General features: G+C 35.6%; 1 protein-coding gene across 2 annotated transcripts; it reads right to left on the reverse strand.

Moving 5' to 3' along the window:
* Nucleotides 1-9,982: 9,982 nt before the first annotated feature.
* Nucleotides 9,983-22,135, reverse strand: LOC131150182 (glycine dehydrogenase (decarboxylating), mitochondrial). 2 transcript variants are annotated; one of them, XM_058100778.1, is made up of 15 exons: nt 20,009-22,135; nt 19,087-19,332; nt 18,927-19,004; nt 18,710-18,810; nt 18,434-18,629; nt 18,192-18,317; nt 17,878-18,063; nt 17,587-17,700; nt 16,656-16,808; nt 15,993-16,181; nt 15,440-15,517; nt 12,877-13,002; nt 12,687-12,785; nt 12,408-12,525; nt 9,983-10,245 (listed from the first exon to the last, which is right to left on the reverse strand). In XM_058100778.1, the coding sequence occupies exons 1-15, from the start codon at nt 21,263-21,265 to the stop codon at nt 10,151-10,153; spliced, it is 3,162 nt and encodes a 1,053-aa protein (XP_057956761.1). In that variant the 5' UTR covers nt 21,266-22,135; the 3' UTR covers nt 9,983-10,150. The 2 variants fall into 2 exon arrangements, with proteins under 2 accessions (XP_057956761.1, XP_057956760.1); XM_058100777.1 differs by lacking the exons at nt 9,983-10,245; nt 12,408-12,525; nt 12,687-12,785; nt 12,877-13,002 and having other exon boundaries at nt 14,777-15,517.
* Between the last annotated feature and the right edge of the window lie 1,545 nt (nt 22,136-23,680).

The following is a 23,680-nucleotide window of genomic DNA, read 5'->3' on the forward strand; positions in this document are numbered from 1 at the left end:
TGGACTAATGGTTCCAAGTTGAAAACATGGTGGAGGAATTAAAGAGCTCTTTAGCTTTTAATTATTGCTAAATGCCAGTATAAGCAACTGAGGGTGTTGCTTTGACTTGGGTGATAAGAAAACAAACTCACTCCTCTGTGAATTGCTGCCTGGCTCACAGTTTGTTGCATCCATACAATGTATGTCAAGGGGCCATGTAAGTTGCAACTTATATATAAAAAAAAATAGTAAGCAAATGAACTTTTGTGTGATTTGTTGTCACATGTTATTTTTGTATGAGGATTTATGATTTTTTAGTTTAGATAAGACTTAATATTTAAATAAAAAAGGATAGAATTCTATACCCATTGTTTCTATGGATTATTTGAATTCCCAAAGCGAGCATATCATGCACTTGAATATACATAGAGAGGGAGAGAGAGAGATGCATATTTGGCAATGTATTAATTCAAAAACATATATGTTGAAGAACAGGAATCAAACTTATAATGAATAGTTAAGAGGGCAATAGAGACGGATAAAAGAAAGAAATTTAAAGGAAAAGCTAAAGGAGGTAGTTCAATGGTGTGGCAATGTATTAATTCAAAAATATGTATGTTGCAATTTCTTTAGGTTTAAGTTGGTGAACATAAATTAAAACTTGTAATAATGAATGGTTAGGAGGATGAAAGAGACAGATGATGAAAGAAAGAAATTTAAAGTAAAAACTAAAGGTGGTAGTTCAATGGTGACAATAGGATACACACTTAAGTAACGTATGTTCTCTAATAAGATTTCATTAAATGCAAATGACTCATTGGAGATGCCCAAAGATTACTTTTAGTTTGTAGAATAATTATTTTAAAGAATAAGATAGAATACAATTCAAAATAAATTTGAGAATATAGGTAATGGTTATTTATTCCATTTTTCTCTTTTTTCCCCCTCTCTTCTAGGTTTTTCTTTAGCCCCTCTCTCCAAGAATGCTTTCTCCTTTAAAAGTAAAAGCTATAATTTGAGATGTTTGGTAAAATACTTATCAAGCTTTTAAAAAGTTACTTTTAAAAGCTCAAGTGTAAGATTTTTAACAAAATGAAAAACTAAAAGAGAATTTTAAATGGATTTTAGTATTTCATACATGTCCATAGTTTTTTTTAACAAATAATAAAAATGCCTATTTAAAAACATAATAAAATAATATAAATTTGTTGAATTGGTGATCATTTCAAACAATTTGATAGGTTTATAACTTTTTTTAAAAAAAAAAAAAACATTTTTAAGGACGTTTTATATTAGTTTCTTCTTCACTAGTTGCAAGCGGTCTCAACTCATGGTTTTTCAAAGGTTTAATTCCTAAAAAGAGCATTGTTGAAACAAAATATTCAATAAATGGTTCAAACCCTATAATTAAAACCTTACATATAGTTTCTAACTATTTAAAGACTTTATACAATTTTAAAATAATTTTTTTCTTCCTAAGTTTCAAATTAAGAAGGTTTGACTAATTTAGTCTCTCTCTCTCTCTCTCTCACACACACACACACACATTATTAAAGTTATTTAATACAATTTGTTTGAACTTCTATTAAAAAAATTCAAGATGTAAATCTATGAGCTATCTATAACATTAACTAGTTTATTCGGTGACCTAGATTTATTGTTTAATATTAATAATACGAAGAGTATAATGAATAAGTATTTTCATAATTCAAAATAGTTAAGGAAAAATAATGATGGATGAAGAGTATAATAAACAAATTTTTTCCATAATTTAAAACAACTAGGAAAAATAGCAATGGAAGAAAATATACCTTTCCAAAAAAAAAAGATCTCTATTAGTCTAGCTTTGACTCTTGATTTGGTTCACTAATTATTCCATCCCTTTAAAGTGATAACAAAAAATGAAGCTATTCATTAAGTGGCTCTCAAAGATCTAAATAAAACTGAATCATTTATATATTTGTTGATGTAGGACGAGAAAGGTCGACCTATGTCCTACGATTCAACCCTCACACAAGCACATACACTTAAACACTTTAATTTAAGAATTTAATTATCCGAACATACACATAATAAATCATGTTTTATTTCACATGTTCAAGGATTTTGAAAAGGTGTATGACTTGTCTAGCAATTAAGTCCCGATTGGTTCTTTCACAAAGGAATCAAGTTATATGCTGAAAAGTTGTTATTTCAAAGATTCAAGAATAAAAGTTCTATGTTAGCAAACTAATATTCATACAATTAATTTTAACTAGCAAGTACCAATATTGCAATCTATGGATCAAATGGGCTATTCAAAGATGTGATTTTAATCTACTAGCAAGGGTTCACAAAATATAAAAAAAAGATTCAAACACAAGTATTGAAGTTACCAAGATATTGGTTTAGATGACTTGACGTTGTTCCACACGTAGTTAGGTCATACCGTTGGTCCTTTGTACAAGCTTTGAATCACAAGATGAACACAGCAATGAAGTGTAGATGATGATCGTCGTGTGGGTGTATGAAGACGCTGGCCGTGTGGTGTTGATGGGGGCCGTGAGAATATTAGATGGAGGAGGGGTTGATGGAGTCGTTGGATAGTTTAGTGGTCTCTCACCACTTGATCTTCGGAGAGAACGCCGTAGCCTCACACTACTCACTCACAAGGAGAGGAACAAGCTTTACAAGCTCAAGCAAAGAGATGCTTCTTCAATATTCAACTTCAACATTTTTCTTGTTCTTACAATAAGAAAGCTATTTATAGGCATAGCCTAGGAGACAAAGCTTTAAACACTCAACAACTCTCAACAATTTTCAACAACAACTCTCAATAACTTTCAACAACAACTCTCAACAACTTTCAACAACTATTAACCTAACACAATTAATACTTTCTAAAAAACAAGGAACTCCAACTCATAAGCACACAAGTCAAGCTTAGTTGTCTTGCATTATTACAATTCAAATTTGAAATTTAAACACATTCCAAAAGGAAGGCTAAAACCGTGTGGGACCCATTGGAGCCATGTGGGGGCCACATGGGTTTTGAGTTGGACTTTGCTTCAATACTTCATTTGGGTCTTCAAGCATGGTTTTCAAGCACCTAGTAATCTTGAAATAACATATACACGAAAAATATAAATGAACACAATAGCAAAGTCTTCACATAAAAAAAATCTTCCATCAAAGAAGTAGATGATCTTCAATTAATCTCATGTGTTCCTGAAAAATAGATATAAACAATAGTGGACATCTGGAGGTCGTCCACGTGTCACCATGTTAGCAAAGGAGTGGAGATCGGGAGGTCGTCCATGTGTCATCATATCAGTAAAAGGGATACATAAGACATGTTGATCCCCATCATCTCTCCCGGGCCCAAAAGAATTCTTCTCCGAAGATTTAGAGGTGATGTATTGGGAATACAATTCTGAAGTGCGATGAAAAAGGTCTTCTTTAAGTATCCAGCTTCTCTCAATAAGTGGTTTGTTTCTCCACTTGACAAAGAACTTTTGATATGATCCTGCTCATGTGAACTTTAGCTTGTCATCCAAAATTACATCAAGGTACTTGGGCATGGGTAAGGGTAGGGGCAAAGGCAATTTCGGGTTTTCAGGGTCAAAAGGAATGGGAAATGGAGTGGGGTCACCTGCAGGGTTAGAATTTGAAGGCTCCATAAAATAAGATGCTACAAGAAAAAGGGTTAGATTTTCAACATTAAAAACATTGTCTATGCTAAAATCAATAGGAATATTAAGCATGTAAGCATCAGAACTAGTTTTCTTGAAAATTTTGAAATGATCCATCTTGTTAGCATGTAACTTCCTCACCTTTCCTACAAGAATCTACTCAGGATGAATCTGGACCATAACCATATCACATTTTGAAAATTCTTTCAACATGCAATGTAGGTCAGTAGTAGATTTATAATGTTCATGATTCAAATTAACCTTCATTCTTATTTCAAAGTATAGATTGTGTATATGCTTTGCAAAAGCATCAGTCGGCTCGCTCACTCTAGACTTAAGTGGTAGTGGAATAAGATCTACAGGCTTTCTAGGACTATATCTTGTAATAACCTGAAATGGGCTGAGTATTGCGGTCCTATCCACTAAACTGCTGAATGCAAAATTAACCACATGAAGGCATAAATCCCAAGATATAATGTTTTCAACTACCTTACATCTCAATAGGTCCCTAAGGCTCCTATTTACTAGTTCAACTTGACAATTAGTTTGGGGATAGTAAGCACTAGAACATTTAAGTTTGGTGCCTAACATGGTCCTTAAGGCTTTCAAGAAGTAACCTATGAGTTGTACATCTTTATTTGAAACAATGGTTTTGAGAAACCTATGCTCGATGAGAATCTTGTTGGGTGCTCTATCATTGATGCATGTGCTCAGAGTGTTATCTTCCTTAGGATTAGGGAAAGTAGGGCAGGCAAGTGGACCTAAACTCTTATGAACAAAGTCATGTTCATTCAATTTATTCACTTGTTTCAGCTCCTCATGTTCTATCGGGTTCACTCTATGATGTGGTAAATGAGGCAAAGATGAATAAGGAACAAGGTCAGTGATATGTTGATTGTCTCTCGTGGGAGATGACTCACTAGGTGACTTAAAGATGACATCCTTAAATTCAGAAGGTAGGGATGATACTTCTACGAGTGTTTCTTTCTCAGAAAGGGACATTTCAGTCTCCTCAGTAACAACCACCAACACTTGTTGTGTATCTTGACTTTCCTGCTCAAACGACCCTTCACTTATGATATTCAAGGTTTCTCCACTAGTTTCTTTCTTTTCCTTCTTCTTTTTCTCACCATCTTCCTTATCAAGTGCCAAGTTCCTAGTGGGACATTGTTTGGGAAAGTGTCCTGGTTTATGGTACCTAAAGCACACTGCATTGCCAGAACTCTGGTGAGAGGATCTAGTCATAGGTGCTTTCCTTTTGTCCATAGGTTTTTGGTCCGTGGGATTGCTCACTCGGGAAGCAACTTGACCTGATTGCGCTGGTTGAAACTTTTCATAACTCTGAATCTGGTGAGAGTATGATTCATTGGAAGAGGTATCAAACTGTTTTCCCATGTGCCCTTTAGTCATTTGCTCAAATTCATAAGCTAAACTATAGGCATGTTCAAGGGACTCAATGTGATATGGGAACAGTTTTCTCCTCAGTTCAAGCTTTAATCCTAGGCAAAATCGGGAGGTCTGTTGACTATCAGTCTCATAGACACCATATCTTACAGTCAGCTTATCGAATTAATTCATATATTCTAGAACAGTCATGCTACCTTGATGCAAGTCGTAAAGCTGATCTATAAGGTGCTCTTTATAACTAAGGGGTGCATACTTCTCCCTTAACCTATCCTTCATTAGATCCCAATGCTCAATGGGTCTATGGTTTAACCTCGCTTCTTGCCTCTCAATGTTTATCCAATGGAGTTTGGCTTGCCCAGTTAGTCTCATTTTTGCAAACCTCACTCGGTGTGAGTCATGCATCTTACACCACTCAAAATAGGCATCCATTCCAGTCAACCAATCTTGAAAGACTTTAGGATCCTTTTGTCCATCAAAGGTGGGGGCTTTTATCCTCATTTCATCAATGTAAGGATCACGACGGTCCCTACGGCAAGGTCTCCTAATATGAAGGTCATCAACGTTATAGTCCTCATCATCCCAATGTTGGGCATAGGCCTCACGATGTGAGGGTATCCTAGCAATGTCATCTTGGTGACTCACTCGCCTTTGTGGAGGGAGGGAAGGTCTTTCTCTAGGAGTCATAAGTGGCTCTCTCTCAACATGAATCCTACGACCTCGATGAGGATTCCCAACTTGAGTAGACATCCTAGGGATTGGGAAAGGATTCGGAGAGCACTAGGGCAGCCCTTTGGAATGGTGTTTGGTTACACAAGGTAAGGTCAAGTGTAAACGTAACATAATTGAGGTCCAAATACCCAAAATTCAGAGTATAGATGGGCTGTTCTTGGCAAAACCGTCACCCGTTTTTCTGGAAACCCGAGAGCTGCTAAAGGATTTTCAACTGCAAACACCTTTTGGTATTTGGGGCATAACTTTTTCTACAGAACTCCAAATAAGGCGATCTTAGTGTCAAAAGAAAGCTAAGAAAATTTTCCACAACTCTTGTGTTTAAGGTTTTTGAAGATGGTAAGGTTTTGATAGTGAAAATCGCACATCAATATGGCAGACGGAAAATGAAGATGTTGGGACTTAGAGGGTTCGCCTAATTCGAACTAGGCTCTGATACCAAGATGATGTAGGACGGAAAAGGTCGACCTATGTCCTACGATTCAACCCTCACACAAGCACATACACTTAAACACTTTAATTTAAGAATTTAATTATCCGAACATAAACACAATAAATCATGTTTTATTTCACATGTTCAAGGATTTTGAAAAGGTGTATGACTTGTCTAGCAATTAAGTCCCGATTGGTTCTTTCACAAAGGAATCAAGTTATATACTGAAAAGTTGTTATTTCAAAGATTCAAGAATAAAAGTTCTATGTTAGCAAACTAATATTCATACAATTGATTTTAACTAGCAAGTACCAATATTGCAATCTATGGATCAAATGGGCTATTCAAAGATGTGATTTTAATCTACTAGCAAGGGTTCACAAAATATAAAAAAAAAGATTCAAACACAAGTATTGAAGTTACCAAGATATTGGTTTAGATGACTTGACGTTGTTCCACACGTAGTTAGGTCATACCGTTGGTCCTTTGTACAAGTTTTGAATCACAAGATGAACACAGCAATGAAGTGTAGATGATGATAGTCGTGTGGGTGTATGAAGACGCTGGCCGTGTGGTGTTGATGGGGGCCGTGAGAATATTAGATGGAGGAGGGGTTGATGGAGTCGTTGGATAGTTTAGTGGTCTCTCACCACTTGATCTTCGGAGAGAACGCCGTAGCCTCACACTACTCACTCACAAGGAGAGGAACAAGCTTTACAAGCTCAAGCAAAGAGATGCTTCTTCAATATTCAACTTCAACATTTTTCTTGTTCTTACAATAAGAAAGCTATTTATAGGCATAGCCTAGGAGACAAAGCTTTAAACACTCAACAACTCTCAACAATTTTCAACAACAACTCTCAATAACTTTCAACAACAACTCTCAACAACTTTCAACAACTATTAACCTAACACAATTAATACTTTCTAAAAAACAAGGAACTCCAACTCATAAGCACACAAGTCAAGCTTAGTTGTCTTGCATTATTACAATTCAAATTTGAAATTTAAACACATTCCAAAAGGAAGGCTAAAACCGTGTGGGACCCATTGGAGCCATGTGGGGGCCACATGGGTTTTGAGTTGGACTTTGCTTCAATACTTCATTTGGGTCTTCAAGCATGGTCTTCAAGCACCTAGTAATCTTGAAATAACATATACACGAAAAATATAAATTAACACAATAGCAAAGTCTTCACATAAAAAAAATCTTCCATCAAAGAAGTAGATGATCTTCAATTAATCTCATGTGTTCCTGAAAAATAGATATAAACAATAGTGGACATCTGGAGGTCGTCCACGTGTCACCATGTCAGCAAAGGAGTGAAGATCGGGAGGTCGTCCATGTGTCATCATATCAGTAAAAGGGATACATAAGGCATGTTGATCCCCATCATTTGTCTTTCTCAATAATCTCACAATTTATTGTCCTCTTAAATATAAGTAAGATGCACTTTAATTTACTTTTCCATCTATTTTTCTTCCATGGTAAATTCAATGAACAATTACGTTTTGATCAAAGTAAGTCATTGTCTTATCTAAGCCCTTTTAATCACAAATAGTTAAAAGTCTTATGAATTCCAAACTAATGTATGCGGTTGCTCGCTTCCACACATGCTTATTGAAGATGGGAATAATTTCACTCAATATTTATTAAATATATCATAAAATTGTATTTTTGTCATATACTTAAAAGAATTTTGTAGAAAAGATGGTCATATTAAGAGTCGCTCGTAGTTTTGCTTGATTATGTATTTTAGTTTCAAATTATGTTTGCTTGTAATGCAAGTGACTTACAACTAATGATAGGAAGTGCATAAATGTGATAATTTCAGAGTCCAAATGAATACTAGAGCATTTTTAAAACCACAAGTAACATAAAAAGATACAATACTTGCAGGAGTTAAATAAATAGGCTTTTGGCCATTGAATTTTTAAAAGCTTTCTAGCTTAGTCACTGCATTTAAACTTTTCCTAGTGTCATAGCTGCAATCACCATGTATCTAAATAATTGCAATTTGAATCCAATAATTACACTAGGTTTGTATCAAAATTATAATGATTTGAAATACACAATGAATATCAAAAAAGAAAAAACTGCGATGGCCACAATGCAAAATTTTAAAAGACGTTATGACCAAAATTATATTCAATTCATTCTTTCTAAGTTTACATTTTAAGGTCTTAGTTTTGTTTTTTCTTTGAATTTTTTTTATTCTTTTTATTTATTATCTTATAAAACTAAAATTAATTTTTTAGGGTTAGAACCCATTATATCCAATTCAATATTTGAGCTGGAGTCATCCATATCACAGCCACCTTTTACAAAAACATGATCCTCTAAACTGGGTAACTCCTTTTTTGACCATTGAGATAAGAGAAGGTAGCCGTGGCCTATACGGGAAAGGAAAGCTATATAGGGTAGCAGCAGACAGCTGGGAGACTGCTAGGAATATTGATAAGGTGAGAACTTGAAGTGCACGTGCCCAAAGGCTGGATCCGGCGGCTTAAAGGTTCACATCTTAGCTGGTAGTATTATGTGACATTGACTATGTCATTGGACAATGAAAGGGACATTTAGCTACCACCCAATATGTCAAAAAGGTTAGATTTGCCTATTGTTATGCCCAAAACTCAACATTAATGGGTCCATTTTTCATTCTAACACACTGTTTGGTAAGAAAGAAAGAATGGGTGAAAGGAAAAAAAGTTGATTCATTCAAGGGTTGGGATCTGGAATAGCAAAAGGAGGTTAGATGAAAGTTATTTCATTCAATGGCTGGGATCTAGATTTGATGCACCCTTGCACGCAGGCCCACACGCCCCGCGCGGGGGGGGGGGGGGGAGCGCGGGGAGGGAGAGAGAGAGAGAGAGAGAGGAATAAAACTCTTGTTAAAATCTCCACCATACTATTTGTAAAAAGTCTCGTACGTTTTAACCCTCTGCTACAAAAATACAAAGGCAATGTTAAAACTGCAGACTACCCTTTATATAGCAATACTATGGGATGCAAAAACCTCCCAAATCCCCATGGCATGGCTGGGCTAGTGAAGGTTTTGCGAATGGAGGGTGAAAAGCCCCTCTAAATGTGAGTCACAACTCAACATGAACATAATGTAGGTCATAGAAAACACGCACATGGCCAACAACATTATTTATAAATAGGCATTTGCTAAAAAATGAGATCCATCATGTTTGTGTTTTCATCAATCTTAAGCAGAAATGTGTTCAAAAGCAAAGAAAACAATACAAAAACAAACAAACAAGTACAGCCTGGTGCTTGAGATGCAGGGGAGCAGTCAATGAATCCCCCTCCTGTACAAGTACTACTTTGATGCATTAGTACTACTTTGATGCATTCATAAGCTGATGCAGGTCAAGGTAGATCCCTAACTTAAGAATGTGTGGGAACTTGGGCTGGTATAGATAGGAAAGAGCATATTTTAGTCCCTAAAATGACTAGACATCCCTTAAAATAAAGGATGCATGTGATTAGAAAATGAAACAGGGCTGGGGAATGACAGCACAAAATCACCAAAAAGGGGACAAAGAAAAAAAGAATAAATTTTTGCCAGAAATAATCAGCACTTCCATTTCTTTCTTTGTTATCTTTCTTTTCTCATATTTTGTGCAGTCTAACATGTTAAGACCGCCCCTGTTATTCTTTTTCTTTCACTCTGTCCACACAATTTAAGTTAATTAGGAAGGTCAGGGTTTGTCTATTCTCCTCAAGGATCTGGTCAGTATTAGTAAAGACCCCACAGAGAAAAAACAGCATCGATAATTACAACATTTGAGTTGAAATTAGCAACTGTCATTTGTGCAACTAATCATAATTGTATTAAGCAACTGCAGAGAAATATATGAATATGGATAATTTATGTACAAGACGGGGATGCAGAACTGGCTTTTGCATTGGCAGACAACGCAGCTAAGCTGTTGCTGCAGCTTGTTCTTCCACGACCTGTGCTGCTGGGAGGAGGGTGCAGATGAGGTTGCGGTCACCATACACATTGTTGACACGTTCTGATGAAACAACAATGAGGTTGCAGTCACCATACACATTGTTTTAAGCTAAAAAACAGAAATATGGACATTGATCTTCCAATTTTAGATATGATAGGGCAACAAGAATCAGCATTGCTTTAGTCATGTTAGTGTGTTACTTCAAAAAGATAAAAAAGAAAAAAAAATATTTATCTTCAGCAAAGCTCAACAACAAAATTTACACTCTCACAAACAGAAGATCTATACTCCATCCAGACACATTCTTTTAATAACATATAATTGTTAAGGAAAAATTAGGGGCTTTGTTAGTGATATTTAATAACTACAGACTACAGACTGTTGTGAGTTGGGGCAAGCTAAGTGCAATAATGACAAGAAGTCTCATAAAATAATCCCTCATAATAATAAATTCAGGATTTGAGAATTATTGGGATTAAGGTAGAGTTTGGGAGCATGGATTATGGGCCTTGGATTTGGATTTGTGTTGATTTAGATAAACTCAATACAATTTGGTACTGCATGTTGTCCAAATCTACACAAATCCAAATCCAAGGGGAGAAATCCAAGCTACCAAATGCAGGGTAAGAGTAATCCAAAATCCAGAATCCAGAATAGATTGACTATCACACTGTGGATAAAAAGGAAAGCATTTAAAAGCAACAATAACAACAACGACCAAGTCTTTAACTCCACTAAGTGAGGTCAGCTATATGAATCCTTTTTTACCATTCCGCACGTCGTAGACAATATCCTTACCTTAGAAAGTCAAGTGCTGTCAAATCTTTAGTCACTATATGGTCCAAGTTATTCTATGTCCAACCCTCCCCCTCCAACTATCTCTAATAATAACTAAAATCACCCTCCTGATTGAAGAATTATTTGGTCTACATTGCAAGTGCCCAAAATCATCTTAGCTTCCTTTCCTCATCTTATTTTTTGCCCAACTTACCATAAATGTGTTCATTACTTGATTTATCCTTTAGAGTTACTAAGTTCATAATCTTCGTATTCTCATTTCTGCAAACTTACTTTCTGGATATGTTTTTTAATTGCTCAAGATTCCAACCAATATGGCATAATGGGTGTTCTAACCACCTACAGAAATTCCATTTTAATTTTAAAGGCATCCTACAATCACAGCACACTCAAAGACTTACATATTTTATCCAAACTATTTTAACTTCATACATCACATTTTCTTTAATTTCTGCTGGAGCTCGCATAACATATAAAAGGAATCAAAATTTATAATTACTAGGAATTTCTTTACTTATGTTTAATATTTTATCCACTACTCATCCTAGAATTACAAAAATTACATTTAATATATTCTGTCTTGCTTTTATGTGTGACAAAACGTCTAGATTCTAAATTTCCTCTCCATAAATCTAACATAGTTTCTACTCCACCTTTAATTTCATTAGTCAAAAGAATATCATCTACAAACATCATATACCATGGAACCTTATTTTGGATTATGTCTAGTAAGTTCATCAACAACTAAAGTAAAAATACCCTACTTTCCCTTTATAGTCCTAACACTAGTCATTAGGCCATCACATGCACGAGCCTCTACATACCTACTATCTACTCTATTCTTTTCTATAATTCACCACACAACTTCCATGCTACCATATTATAAGCTTTCTCTAGGCCAACAAATTTCATGTGCAACTCTGTTTTCTTTTCCCTAAACTTTTCCATTAATCTTTTAGATAGATCTTTTGCAGTTCATCTCCTTGTCAAAAAACCAAATTGATTTTTTGAAACCCTTGTTTCTAACACTACTCTTAATTTGATCATCCTTTCGCAGAAGTTTCATTAAACTCAGTTTAATTCTAGGATAACCATTATAATTTAGAAACATTCAGGGCCCGTTGAGAACAGTTCATTTTCCATTTGTAGATTTCCAAATAATTACAAAAATGCCACCTTGTTTTCTATTTTCATAAGGTTTATATACAAATGAGGAAATTTAGAAAACAATAAATTAATCAAAACCAATATGTTTTCCCACTTTTTAATAAATTTGGAAAACTGGAAAACAAAGTGGCAGTTTCATAATTATTTGAAAAACTAAAAAATGTAAAATGAAAAAACTGTTTTCCCTTGTGAACATAGCCTTTAAGTGGTTAAGCTCAGAATTATATGAAATTAATCAGTTCGATAGATGCGCATACCTGTAGTAGGCCAGAACTTAAAAGCTCGCAGCCAGGAGGCGGGGAATGCTGCATATTCCCGAGAGTATGGTTTCGTCCACACATCTCCCATAATCAGGGATGGAGGATGAGGAGCTCCCTGCAGTAGCAATTCTCAGTTAATCTAAAGATGGTCTTGATGAGTTGAAAAAATAGTTGCATAGACTGAGATGCATCCATAAGCGTAGAACTACAACGTGAGCAAAGCTACCATAAATAAGCAAAGATAAAAGTCATGGTAAAAGAACCAGTCCTCTTCACCTTGAGAACATTGTTGTGAATGTCAGCTTTTCCGCTCTCAATCTGTGCTATTTCTTCTCTAATGGAAATGAGAGCATCACAAAATCTGTCTAACTCTGCCTGAGAAAGAAAACAAAAGTACTCTATATTCAAATTACAAAAAAAGAGAATGAAAAAAAGAAAAAAAAAAAAATTCTCATAAGGAGCATACCTTGCTCTCACTTTCAGTGGGTTCAATCATGAGTGTCCCAGGAACTGGCCAAGACATTGTTGGTCCATGAAACCCATAGTCCATTAGACGTTTGGCAACATCTTCAGGCTCTATCCCAGCAGCGTTCTGCAATGACGACACCTTGCAATGAGTGATACAACAACAACAACCAAACCAAGCCTTAGTCCCACTAAGTGGGGTCGGCTATATGAATCCTTTTCCACCAATTTATGCGATTATGAACCATTTCTTTTGATAGATTCAAGGATATTAAATCCTTACACAATAGCTCCTCATAAGTTATTTTAGATCTACCCCTACCCCTTTCACTGCCCCCCATAGTAACTAAGTCACTCTTTCTCACAGGTGCACTATGTGGCCTACGTTGCAAGTGTCCACACCATCTGAGTCGTCCCTTCCTTATCTTCTATAGAAACTACATCTAACTTACCACGAATATGTTCATTCCTTAATTTATCTTTCATTATTATACCACTCATCCATCTAAGCATTCTCATCTCGGTAACTTTTACTTTTTGGATATTATGTTTCTTCATCGCCCAACATTCTGATCCATATAGCATAACTGGTCCTATAACTGTCTTATAAAACTTCCCTTTCAATTTTAAGGGTATTCTACGATCACAGAGAACACTTGAAGCACTTCTCCATTTTACCCAACCTGCTTTAACTCCATACATTACATCATCTTCAATTTCTCCTTCAGCTTGCATAATAGATCCAAGGTATCAAAATCTACAAGTGATATTTATTTCTTCATCATCAAGTTTAACTTTGTCTCCAATATTCCTCTTGTCATTACTAAAATTACATTTCATATATTCTGTCTTATTTCTACTTATCCTAAAGCCTCTAGATTCCAAAGCTTTTCTCCATAATTCTAACTCAGCCTCTACTCCGTCCCTAATTTCGTCAATTAATACAATATCATCTGCAAACAACATACACCATGGAACCTCTTTTTGAATACTCTTAGTCAATTGGTCCATCACTAAAGCAAAAAGATAAGAACTCAAACCATATCCTTGATGTACACCTATGGTGATTGATAATTCTCTAGTTTCTCCATCTATAGTCTTTACACTAGTCATTACTCTATCGTACATATCCTTAATGACATTGGCATACCCACTACATACACCTTTTTTTTTCTAAAACCCACCATATAACTTCCCTAGGTATCCTATCATATGCTTTCTTAAGGTCAATAAATATCATATGCAAGTCCCTCTTCTTTTCCCTAAACTTTTCCATTAATCTTATTAAAAGATTAATAACTTATGTGGTAGATTTCCCAGGCATAAAACCAAATTGATTTCCGAGATCTTCGTTTCTAACCTTAATCTTTGTTTAACTACCCTTTCCCATAGTTTCATCGTATGACTCATAAGTTTAATTCCACGATAGTTATTACAATTTTGAATATCTCCTTTTTTTTGGTATATAGGTATTAAAGTGCTTTTCCTCTATTCATTTTGACATTTTCTTAATTTTTACAATTGTATTAAATAAATTAGTTAACCATATAATTCTGTTATTACCTAAGCATTTCCAAACTTCAATTGGGATGTTATCTGGTCCCATAACTTTCCCATTTTTCATCTTTTTTAGTGCAAACTTAAGTTCGTTAACTCTAATTTTGCGAATAAATCTTATATTTTTAGTCTTTTCCTCATTTGACAATTCTAAGTTTAAGCCTTCTATTTGGTTTTCATTAAACAACTTACAAAAGTAACTTCGCCATCTTTTTTTAATGTTTTCGTCCTCAACCAAGACAATATCATCCTCACTTTTTATACATTTTACATTTCCTAAGTCCATGCTCTTCCTTTCTCTAACTTTAACAAGTTTAAATATATCTCTTTCCCCTTCTTTTGTACCTAATCTATTTCCTAAGTGATGGATTGCAAAAAGATGGCTTGCAAAATACATACATACTGTTAGGCTTTGTGGAGCCTAGTTTCGTTCGATCTGGATGATGATGACCTGACTCGAATTAATGCTGCGTGGTTTTTAATGAGAGATTTATATCCTAAGGCTTAGTCCATGGAGTGAAGGCTTGCGCGTAGCATATAAAACTATTGTTTTTTGGGTGATTAGGTCAGGCCGTTATTTTGAGAGCAAGAGAGAAAATCATTGTACGGCGCACTCTCTGTATTTTTCTTCCTGATAATAGTGAAATCCCTGCAACTCCGTGAACGTAGGCAAAATTGTTGAACCACGTAAATATTGTCTTGTGCGTATGATTGTTTTCTTTGGCGTGGATTGTTTCTCTATTTTTGTTTCTTATAGGATCTAGGAATTTCGTGTTAATTCCCAACAAATACATACATACATACATACATACACACACACATATATATATATATATATATACATACATATATATATCCATGTGTGTGTGTGTGTGTGTGTGTGTGTATGTATATATATGCATATATGTATATAAGTGTGTGTATATATACATGTACATAAGTATATATGTATGTATTAATATAACATATATATATGTATGTATTTTATTAAGTACATTAAAAACTACCTTGAAGCCTCTTAAGTCAACAATGAACTCATGGGCAACTGTTCCATTGACACCTCGGAAAAGAATGGGGTAGTGATCCTGTAAAACCAAAAGTTAATATGAAAACATCAGGAGAAAACCACAGGAATACAGAACATTATAGAGCAGTTGCTAACAAATAACAACTTCAATCCATAACAGGGAGAGACTCAGCACGTCAATGCCAAGGAGAGGCTATACTTCAACTAAAAAAGCAAGATTGACTTATGTTTTGTCATCTATAAAACTTCTTGTCTAGCTAAAATGATAAACACTGCATTAGTATTCAAGGCCAGGACTGGAGTTGTGTGGACATGAAACAAAACTTGATACACTGTAATTGAGTTTTGTCCAAATCTACAAAAAACCAAATCTATGTTCACAGACACAGCACTGGCGCCTACATTATTATTCTTTACCAAGACCAATGCATGGCACCTGGCCGTACCCAGTGCATGGCACCTGCTTATATTATATTATCTTAATAGAGTTTTAAAGATCAAAATTCAAAGATGGTTGAGAAACAAATGCAAACCTCCAACCGTTTGGCCATATAGTTTGCATTCAAAATAGCTATCTTTGATGCATCTGTGAGTCCCTTAGACCCCATCATTGCTATATAAGTATATGATATCGGCAATATAAGTGCAGAGCCCCATGGAGCAGCAGATATGCTACCAAGTGGTTGAAGCTTGTCTGGGGCTGGTATACCACCGGTGGGTACCTTCAGTTTATGATGAAAACAAATCATGAATAATACAAATATTGAAAAAGCAGCGAGTAAAATTAAAAGTGCACACATATTATGCAATGCTTGAGAAATCCAGCTTTTCTTCTTGTATCATACTTGAAAAGTTCAACATACACTCCATGAACTAATTTATCCAAATAAAACATTAAATTTCCATCCATGATTCTGCTGTGTTTCTCTTAAAATAGTATAAACATCACCAACAGTATGATGTGAAAAATGGTGGTTATGACCTGCTCTGTGTTTTCATGAATGCATTTGTAAATAATCATCAACTCAGAACGAACTATTTATGGATCATGAAGAAATGAAAGAAGGAACGCAAGTTCCAAATATATAGCCCATCCAAATTGAGAAATAAGAATGCAAGCAATCAGCAGCACATCAAGTACTACAGAACAAGTATAAGCATTCAGAGAAACAGTTTCAGTGTAAACGAGTGCATACCACAGGATGTGATGGCAGAAATGGTGCCAAGTGTTTCTTTACACCAATAGGACCCATGCCAGGACCACCTCCACCATGTGGAATACAAAATGTCTTATGGAGATTGAGATGGCAAACATCAGCACCAATCCAGCCTGGGCTTGTCAGACCTACCTGCAAGGAGAGAATTTTTCAATAGAATAGCATCTAAAGTTAATTGATATACCAACAATGATGGCCACACCAAATTCTACTCAGCTACTTTCAAATATAAGGATGTAGAAGGGGGAAAATAAAGAGCTGCTTTCTATAGCTGAAAAGGAAAATGAGATGAATGCATTGTGTCTGAAGTTCAGAAGTTAAAACAAGTCGGAAGAGATTGGCAGGTAGAACTGCATGATCAGCAAGAGCATCAGAACTAAAATTGACATGGAAATAGACAGGCAGCGCTGATCAAGCATCAGAAGCAATAACAACAACAATTTCTATATGTTAGTACACAACATGAAAAAACAACAGATGAAGTGCCAGACAAGCATGCTCCAGGGTATTTACACCCCTGTAAAAGGAATTATATGCAAAAACATAACAAGTCAGATGGTGCATGTGTATCTCAATTTAAGTTCCCAACAGTGAGCAAGACACAGGATGATAGTAATTTTGATCACAAAATATTGAGGTGAATGTCAGCAGAGAAGCAGGTAGAATAGGAAACATGGGAGGGCAACCCAGCCAATTCCACCTTTTGCAAGCTTGAACAAGCTAGATCGGCACATTTAACATTCTAAACACCTAACATATGCCAATATTTTCCAGATTTTGATACATACAAGCATGCATCTCTTTATATTTTGACCGAGCACGAACAAGTGCGTCTTTCTACAAGCAAGCATGGTAGAGGAATAACTTCAGCATATGAAATGACATGAAGTCAATGATAGAAGAAACAAACCTGTGCATTCATGTTCGCTCCATCCATATAAACTTGACCACCATTGTCATGAATAATCTTGCATATCTCGTCAATTCCTTCTTCATAGACTCCATGAGTGGAAGGATATGTGACCTAAAGTACAACCATTCCCAATCAAATATTTAAGTTGCTTAAATAATCCTCCCAAAGCTATTTCCACTCACCCCCAGGCAGATCGCCCAGGGCAACAAATAAAATAAATCATGGATGCTGCAGATGTTTCAACTCAAAACAAATTTATGTCCATCTGCAAATGACAGATATCCATACCATAAGAGCAGAGAGGTTGTCCTTGTTTGCTTCAGCAGCCTTTCTTAACTCTTCAATGTTAATGTTTCCCTTAGCATCAGTTCCAACAGAAACAATTTTCATTCCACACATAGCAGCACTCGCAGGATTTGTCCCATGCGCTGAAACAGGAATTATGCACACATTGCGGTGATGGTCTCCTCTTGCCTAGAGTATTTGTGCGGCAGGAGATCAGCATGATAAGCCAAAGCATCACATAACTTTTGAACAGCTAATTAAAATGACCACCAAATACAGAAGGGAGAAAATATAATATAAGCATCGCATCACCATACCATATGATATGCTCGGATAACCATCAGCCCAGCATATTCACCAGCAGCACCAGCATTGGGTTGCAAAGAGAACGAATCAAATCCAGTGATGGTGCATAGTAGTTCACCTAAATCTTTAAACATTTCCTAAAAAAAGGAAACCATAATTTAGTAACTACTGGCATTAATTTTCATATTTATATGCAAGAAAAGGAATTTTAATTGATTCTCAGTAGAAGAAGAAGAAGAAAATTTATAGCAACCTGATAGCCCTGAGCTTGCTCAAAAGGGGCAAAAGGATGAATATCTGCAAATGTAGGCCATGTCACTGGCATCATCTCTGCTGTAGCATTTAACTTCATGGTACAGGATCCCAGAGGAATCATGCTGTGGCATAATGAAAGATCTTTTGCTTGTAACCTATGAATGTATCTAAGCAATTCGTGCTCTGTATGGTACCTAAAACAGCAAATAAAAGCTAGAGTGGCTCATACAACATAAAAAAGAAAGTATGCCAAATTATCAGGAAAATGTCGTACATGTTAAAGATTGGGTGAGTTAGAAATGAGCTCTTCCTTGTCAACCCAGATGGGATCGCATTCTGTACTTCTGGTGCAAGGGATGCAGCAGTAAATGTGACCTGAGAGTTACATGCTTAACATAAAACAGTTGAATACTGCAGTAAATTAAAAACATCCACAACATGAAAAAAAAAAGAAGGGGGGGGGGGGGGGGGGGGGGAATCATAGTACTCACAGGCTTTCCACATGCGAAAACCTTGAAAAGTTTGTCCACATCCTCTAGGGTGGTAGTTTCATCAAATGAAACGGTAACCTAAAAGACAGTTGAAGTCCAGTGATTTCTTAACACATAACCATGGCTAACTAACAAGCCCAACAGATAAATTCACACTTACAGTCTTTGGATCCACAACCCGCAAATTTATCTCACTCTCCTCAGCAGCATTAGCAACAGCATGTGAATCAGCACAACTGACTTTCACAGTGTCAAAGAAGGGAAGGCCCTGAACTTCCACTGTACCAAGTCTCCTCAGTCCAAGTGCAAATGTTCCAGCAAGACCATGGACCCGCTGGGCTATGGTTTTAAGGCCCTCGGGTCCATGATAAACAGCATACATAGCAGCCATGTTTGCAAGTAATGCCTAGAGAAAATAAGGTATTCATTCAAGTACTCAACCACAAGAGTCAACTAGGGGCCTGGTTCAGTATTCAACCACAGCAGTCATGAGTTTAGGCCATTCAGGCAGAATGAGGTAGAATTTTTTTTTAAATATATATAAATACGACAAACATACAAACAATATAGGGAAGACAATAGTGTGGCTGATTTTCTTACTAAAGAAAGAGAAATGGGAAACAATGTCATATACGAAAAACAACATCTTTTACCACGTTCACTGAAAGGTATACTTTGGATGGATAGGTTGGGTCTCACTTCCATTTGTCGTTTTGTTTGGTGGATTTTGATTTGTTTTAAAAAAAAAATTTGTGATTTTATCTAGGCCTGTTTAGACTTACTTCTTAGTTAGCATTGTTTAAATTTGTTATCCTGATTTGGTTGGTTGTTGGTGTTGTTTTTGGGAGGGTTTTAATTTCATTACCTTAATCTCCCTTTTGCTTGTCTTGTAACCACGGTATTCTTTCACAAAAAATGAGGTCATATTAATAAATAAAAGGAGGTGTTCTCCTCTTTTAGTAAAAAAATTTAAAAAAATTTAAAAAATACACAAATATATATATTAAAAAAATTCATTTACGTATGGTCCCCTCAGGAAAATGACATATTGATCAGAATAAGATAATTTCACAAAATCATACCTGAGCAGTGCAGATGTTGCTGGTCGCCTTATCCCTCCTTATGTGTTGCTCTCTAGTCTGCATTGCCATTCGCAGGGCAGGCTTTCCTGATGAATCAACGCTGACACCGATAATTCTTCCTGGCATCATCCGCTTATACTCTTGGGAGGTGGCAAGGAAAGCAGCATGAGGGCCTCCATACCCCATAGGAACCCCAAATCTCTGAGCTGAGCCTACAACAATATCCGCTCCTAATTCACCAGGAGGCTTCAACATAGTCAATGCCAAGAGATCACTTGCCATTACAACCTTGACCCCATTAGCATGAGCTTTCTTTATGAACTCCCCATAATCCAATATCTCACCCTCAGTGCCCGGATACTGAACCAGGACACCACAAACATCACCGGATTTGTAATCAAAATCCTTAAGATCAGCAGTAACTACTTTCAGATCAAAACCTCCGGCTCTCGTCTTACATATATCAATTGTCTGTGGGTGGCAGTTGTTGGCAATAACAAAAGTTTTCTTTTTCCCCTTTTGAATGTTATTACACATGGACATTGCCTCTGCGGCAGCAGTGCCTTCATCAAGTAAGGATGCGTTGGACATGGGCAGGCCAGTAAGATCTGTAATCATGGTTTGAAAGTTGAGCAGAGACTCGAGTCGACCCTGCGAAATCTCAGCCTGGTACGGAGTGTACTGGGTATACCAAGCTGGATTCTCCATAATATTCCTCAAAACTACATATGGAACATAGGTGTTATAATATCCCATCCCAATAAACGACTTATACACCTTATTCTTAGAAGCTAGTTTATTCATATGCTCAATCATTTGAGTCTCTGTCAATCCTTCATCAAACTTAGGAAACTTAATTGACTCAATTCGAATTGATTTAGGCACCGTGGCATCAATAAGCGCATCAAGACTCTCAAACCCACAAAATCCAGCCATTTTAGATTGTTCTTCTGGGGTTAACGAATTATGGCGGCGGGGAAAAGTATCACTGGGTTTCAATGCTTCAACCGATATGGATCGAATTTGAGACCCAACACCAAAACCACCATTGTATTTCACATTTCTCCCTACTAAAACATCTGATCTACCACTTTTTCCCAAATGAACCGAAGGAGACAGTGTAGAGACATACCTCGAAGCCGCATACGATGCTGGCGAAGAATTCACCAAAGATTCATTATTCTGGCGAGTCTGCTTAGCCTCAGAAACCAAACGTCTGAGGATTGCCCGGTTGGCGAGCCGCCGAGCTCGTTCCATCAATGTATTACAACAAAAAAGACAGACAAATTTTGATGCAAGAATATTCACACCCAATACTACTCAAATGATGAAAACCCAGAAAGAAAATAAAATTGGAAAGCAAACTCAAAAAGCACACAATGCTTTTTGAAATCAAATGACGAAAACCCAGATAGAAAATCAAATAGGAATGGGAACCCAAAAGCTCAAAATGCCTTTTGGAGTGTGTAGGGTGGTGGGTTGTTGGTAATACACTTATGCTGACATTATATGTACGAGAATAGACAAATAGAATGCAAGAATCGACCCATACTATACATCAAGATCTGGTATGGGTGGTGGGCGGTCGGTGAAGAGGAGTGGGTAGGCTGAGATGATATGAAGTGTGCGCCTCTGAAGAATAGGATTATAGGACAGGGTTTAGGATATCATACCCTTACGTGGTGGCTGTCCTATCCTGTGCCGTTGTCTTCCTTCCACAGGACCCTTCACCCACCAATCTCGGCCATGCGAGAATTCAAACGCTACAAATCCATATGAAATGAATGGCAGCAAAGAGGATGGAGTTTCAGTGGATCAAATTGCTCTGGAGTTTATTTCACCAAAAAACCATCAAAAAAATGGTCTGATTTTTTCCAACTTCTTGTAATGGAAACATGGAAGAATCTGTGTTTTGTTGGCGAATTCTCTTTCACTCTCGGCTTATCGCCATCTCCCACCTCACAAAATCTTGGCTTCAAATCAAATAAATCCCTTCAAAATATATAATCGTAAACATTTAAAGTATACATTTTAAAGTCTTTTTTTTGGGATTTAAAAAATTAATGGTATTAACTACCAAATGTGGGAGATAATTTTTCTCCCCATCTATTTTCATTCATAATGTTCAAAACATTATGTTGCCCATTTTTTTGTTTTTGTTGTTAATTTTTAATTATTTGTGAAATTTTAAAAATTAAATTTTATCATTTTTAATTATTTTGGTGACCAATTACTAGAATATTTTACTAAATGATTCCTTAATAATTTTAAATTTATTTTTATTTTCATTTTTGCTATGCACCTATACTTGGAATGATATGGAAGGTTTAGATCTTAGGATCATGGGAGTAGTTGTGGAATCCACATCGGCAGGACAACTGTCAACTGCACAGCTACTAGAATCCAGGTCGTCATAGGATCAAAGAGAATTAATGTAGAATCCAACCATAGGATATTGTGACAGCTGGCACGGTTTAAGGTTTTTTATTGCAAGTTCTCTACCAGTATTCCTAGATGGCATATAGCCAAATTGGATCTTTAAATTTCATCAACTATTTTACTTTCAAGCTAGTGGGAACAACTGCATTCCAATTTTTACATATCTTTTGAATCAACTTATTGTTTGAAAAAAAATTAAATTTTTTTATTATAAATTATCAATAAAACTATTTAAATGTTTCATATTATTTTTCAAATGCATGTTTTGAGCGAACAATGTTATTTGATGTCAGAATAAAATATTATAATATAAGAAGACTATTAATTATTTTGAACTTTCTACGTACAATTTTATGTATGCATAAATTTTTCACCTGAATAGTGATTTAATATAATAATATATTTTTTCTATTAAATTTATTGAAAAATATTTTAAAGTTTAGATGAAAGTGTATGCACTTCCTAGATAATTTAGAAAATTGTGTTCAAATAAAAACATGTGCATATTATTTTTTACTTATACACAACTTACAATGGTTTAATGACATTATAGAATTATCGCAACATACAGTATTAAATCTATTAAATAATTTTAATGTTTAGATGAATTGTATTTACACAAACAACTTACAAATTTCTTTTGAAACAGGAAGTTATACGTACTCTTCACCATTTATCATTAATTGTTTTGATTCTCAATTAATAAAATGATTTTATGAGTGAGTTGTTAGTCCTAAGGTTTCATTAATTTGGTTTTGATGATAATAAATTATTATGAACTAACAGTTTTATGTTTAAGTTCATTTTTTACTTGAGTAAAGTCATTAAAGTTAAATATTTGAGAGAAAAATTTGAAAACTTAATTTGAATTATTTGTAGTGTTTTTCTTTCATTAGTTTTGCACTTTAAATTGTAAAGTTATGAGAATATGTAAGGCATAACACTAATGGATGTAAACTAGACAAATGGAAATAAAAAGTAGACCAAAGTTGGACCTTGTGTTACGGTTGACCAACCCAAGCAGAGGCTAGAGGTGGTCGACCGGTCTGGTGGCTCTAACCTACAATGGTATTTTTCTTGTCTTTAATAGCTAGTAAGCAGTCGATCGAATTCTATAAACGATTGATTGTTCAAAAAACCAAAAAGGCTCTAACAGGCAGAAAAAAAAACTAGTTTTTATCCAATGTCTATATATATATATATGTCCTTCTAAGTCTTGGGAATGTTAGAAAA

Source organism: Malania oleifera, chromosome 3, assembly GCF_029873635.1.
Source record: "Malania oleifera isolate guangnan ecotype guangnan chromosome 3, ASM2987363v1, whole genome shotgun sequence".
NCBI lineage: Eukaryota > Viridiplantae > Streptophyta > Magnoliopsida > Santalales > Ximeniaceae > Malania > Malania oleifera.

Excerpts from the sequence above, each read along its gene's own strand:
- LOC131150182 (XM_058100777.1), bottom strand. The coding sequence starts at position 21,265 with ATGGAACGAGCTCGGCGGCTCGCCAACCGGGCAATCCTCAGACGTTTG. Across the intron at positions 19,333-20,008 it reads GCAACATCTGCACTGCTCAG|GCATTACTTGCAAACATGGC; the intron begins GTATGATTTTGT and ends TATTTTCTCTAG. Across the intron at positions 15,518-15,992 it reads ATATGGCCAAACGGTTGGAG|GATCACTACCCCATTCTTTT; the intron begins GTTTGCATTTGT and ends TTGGTTTTACAG.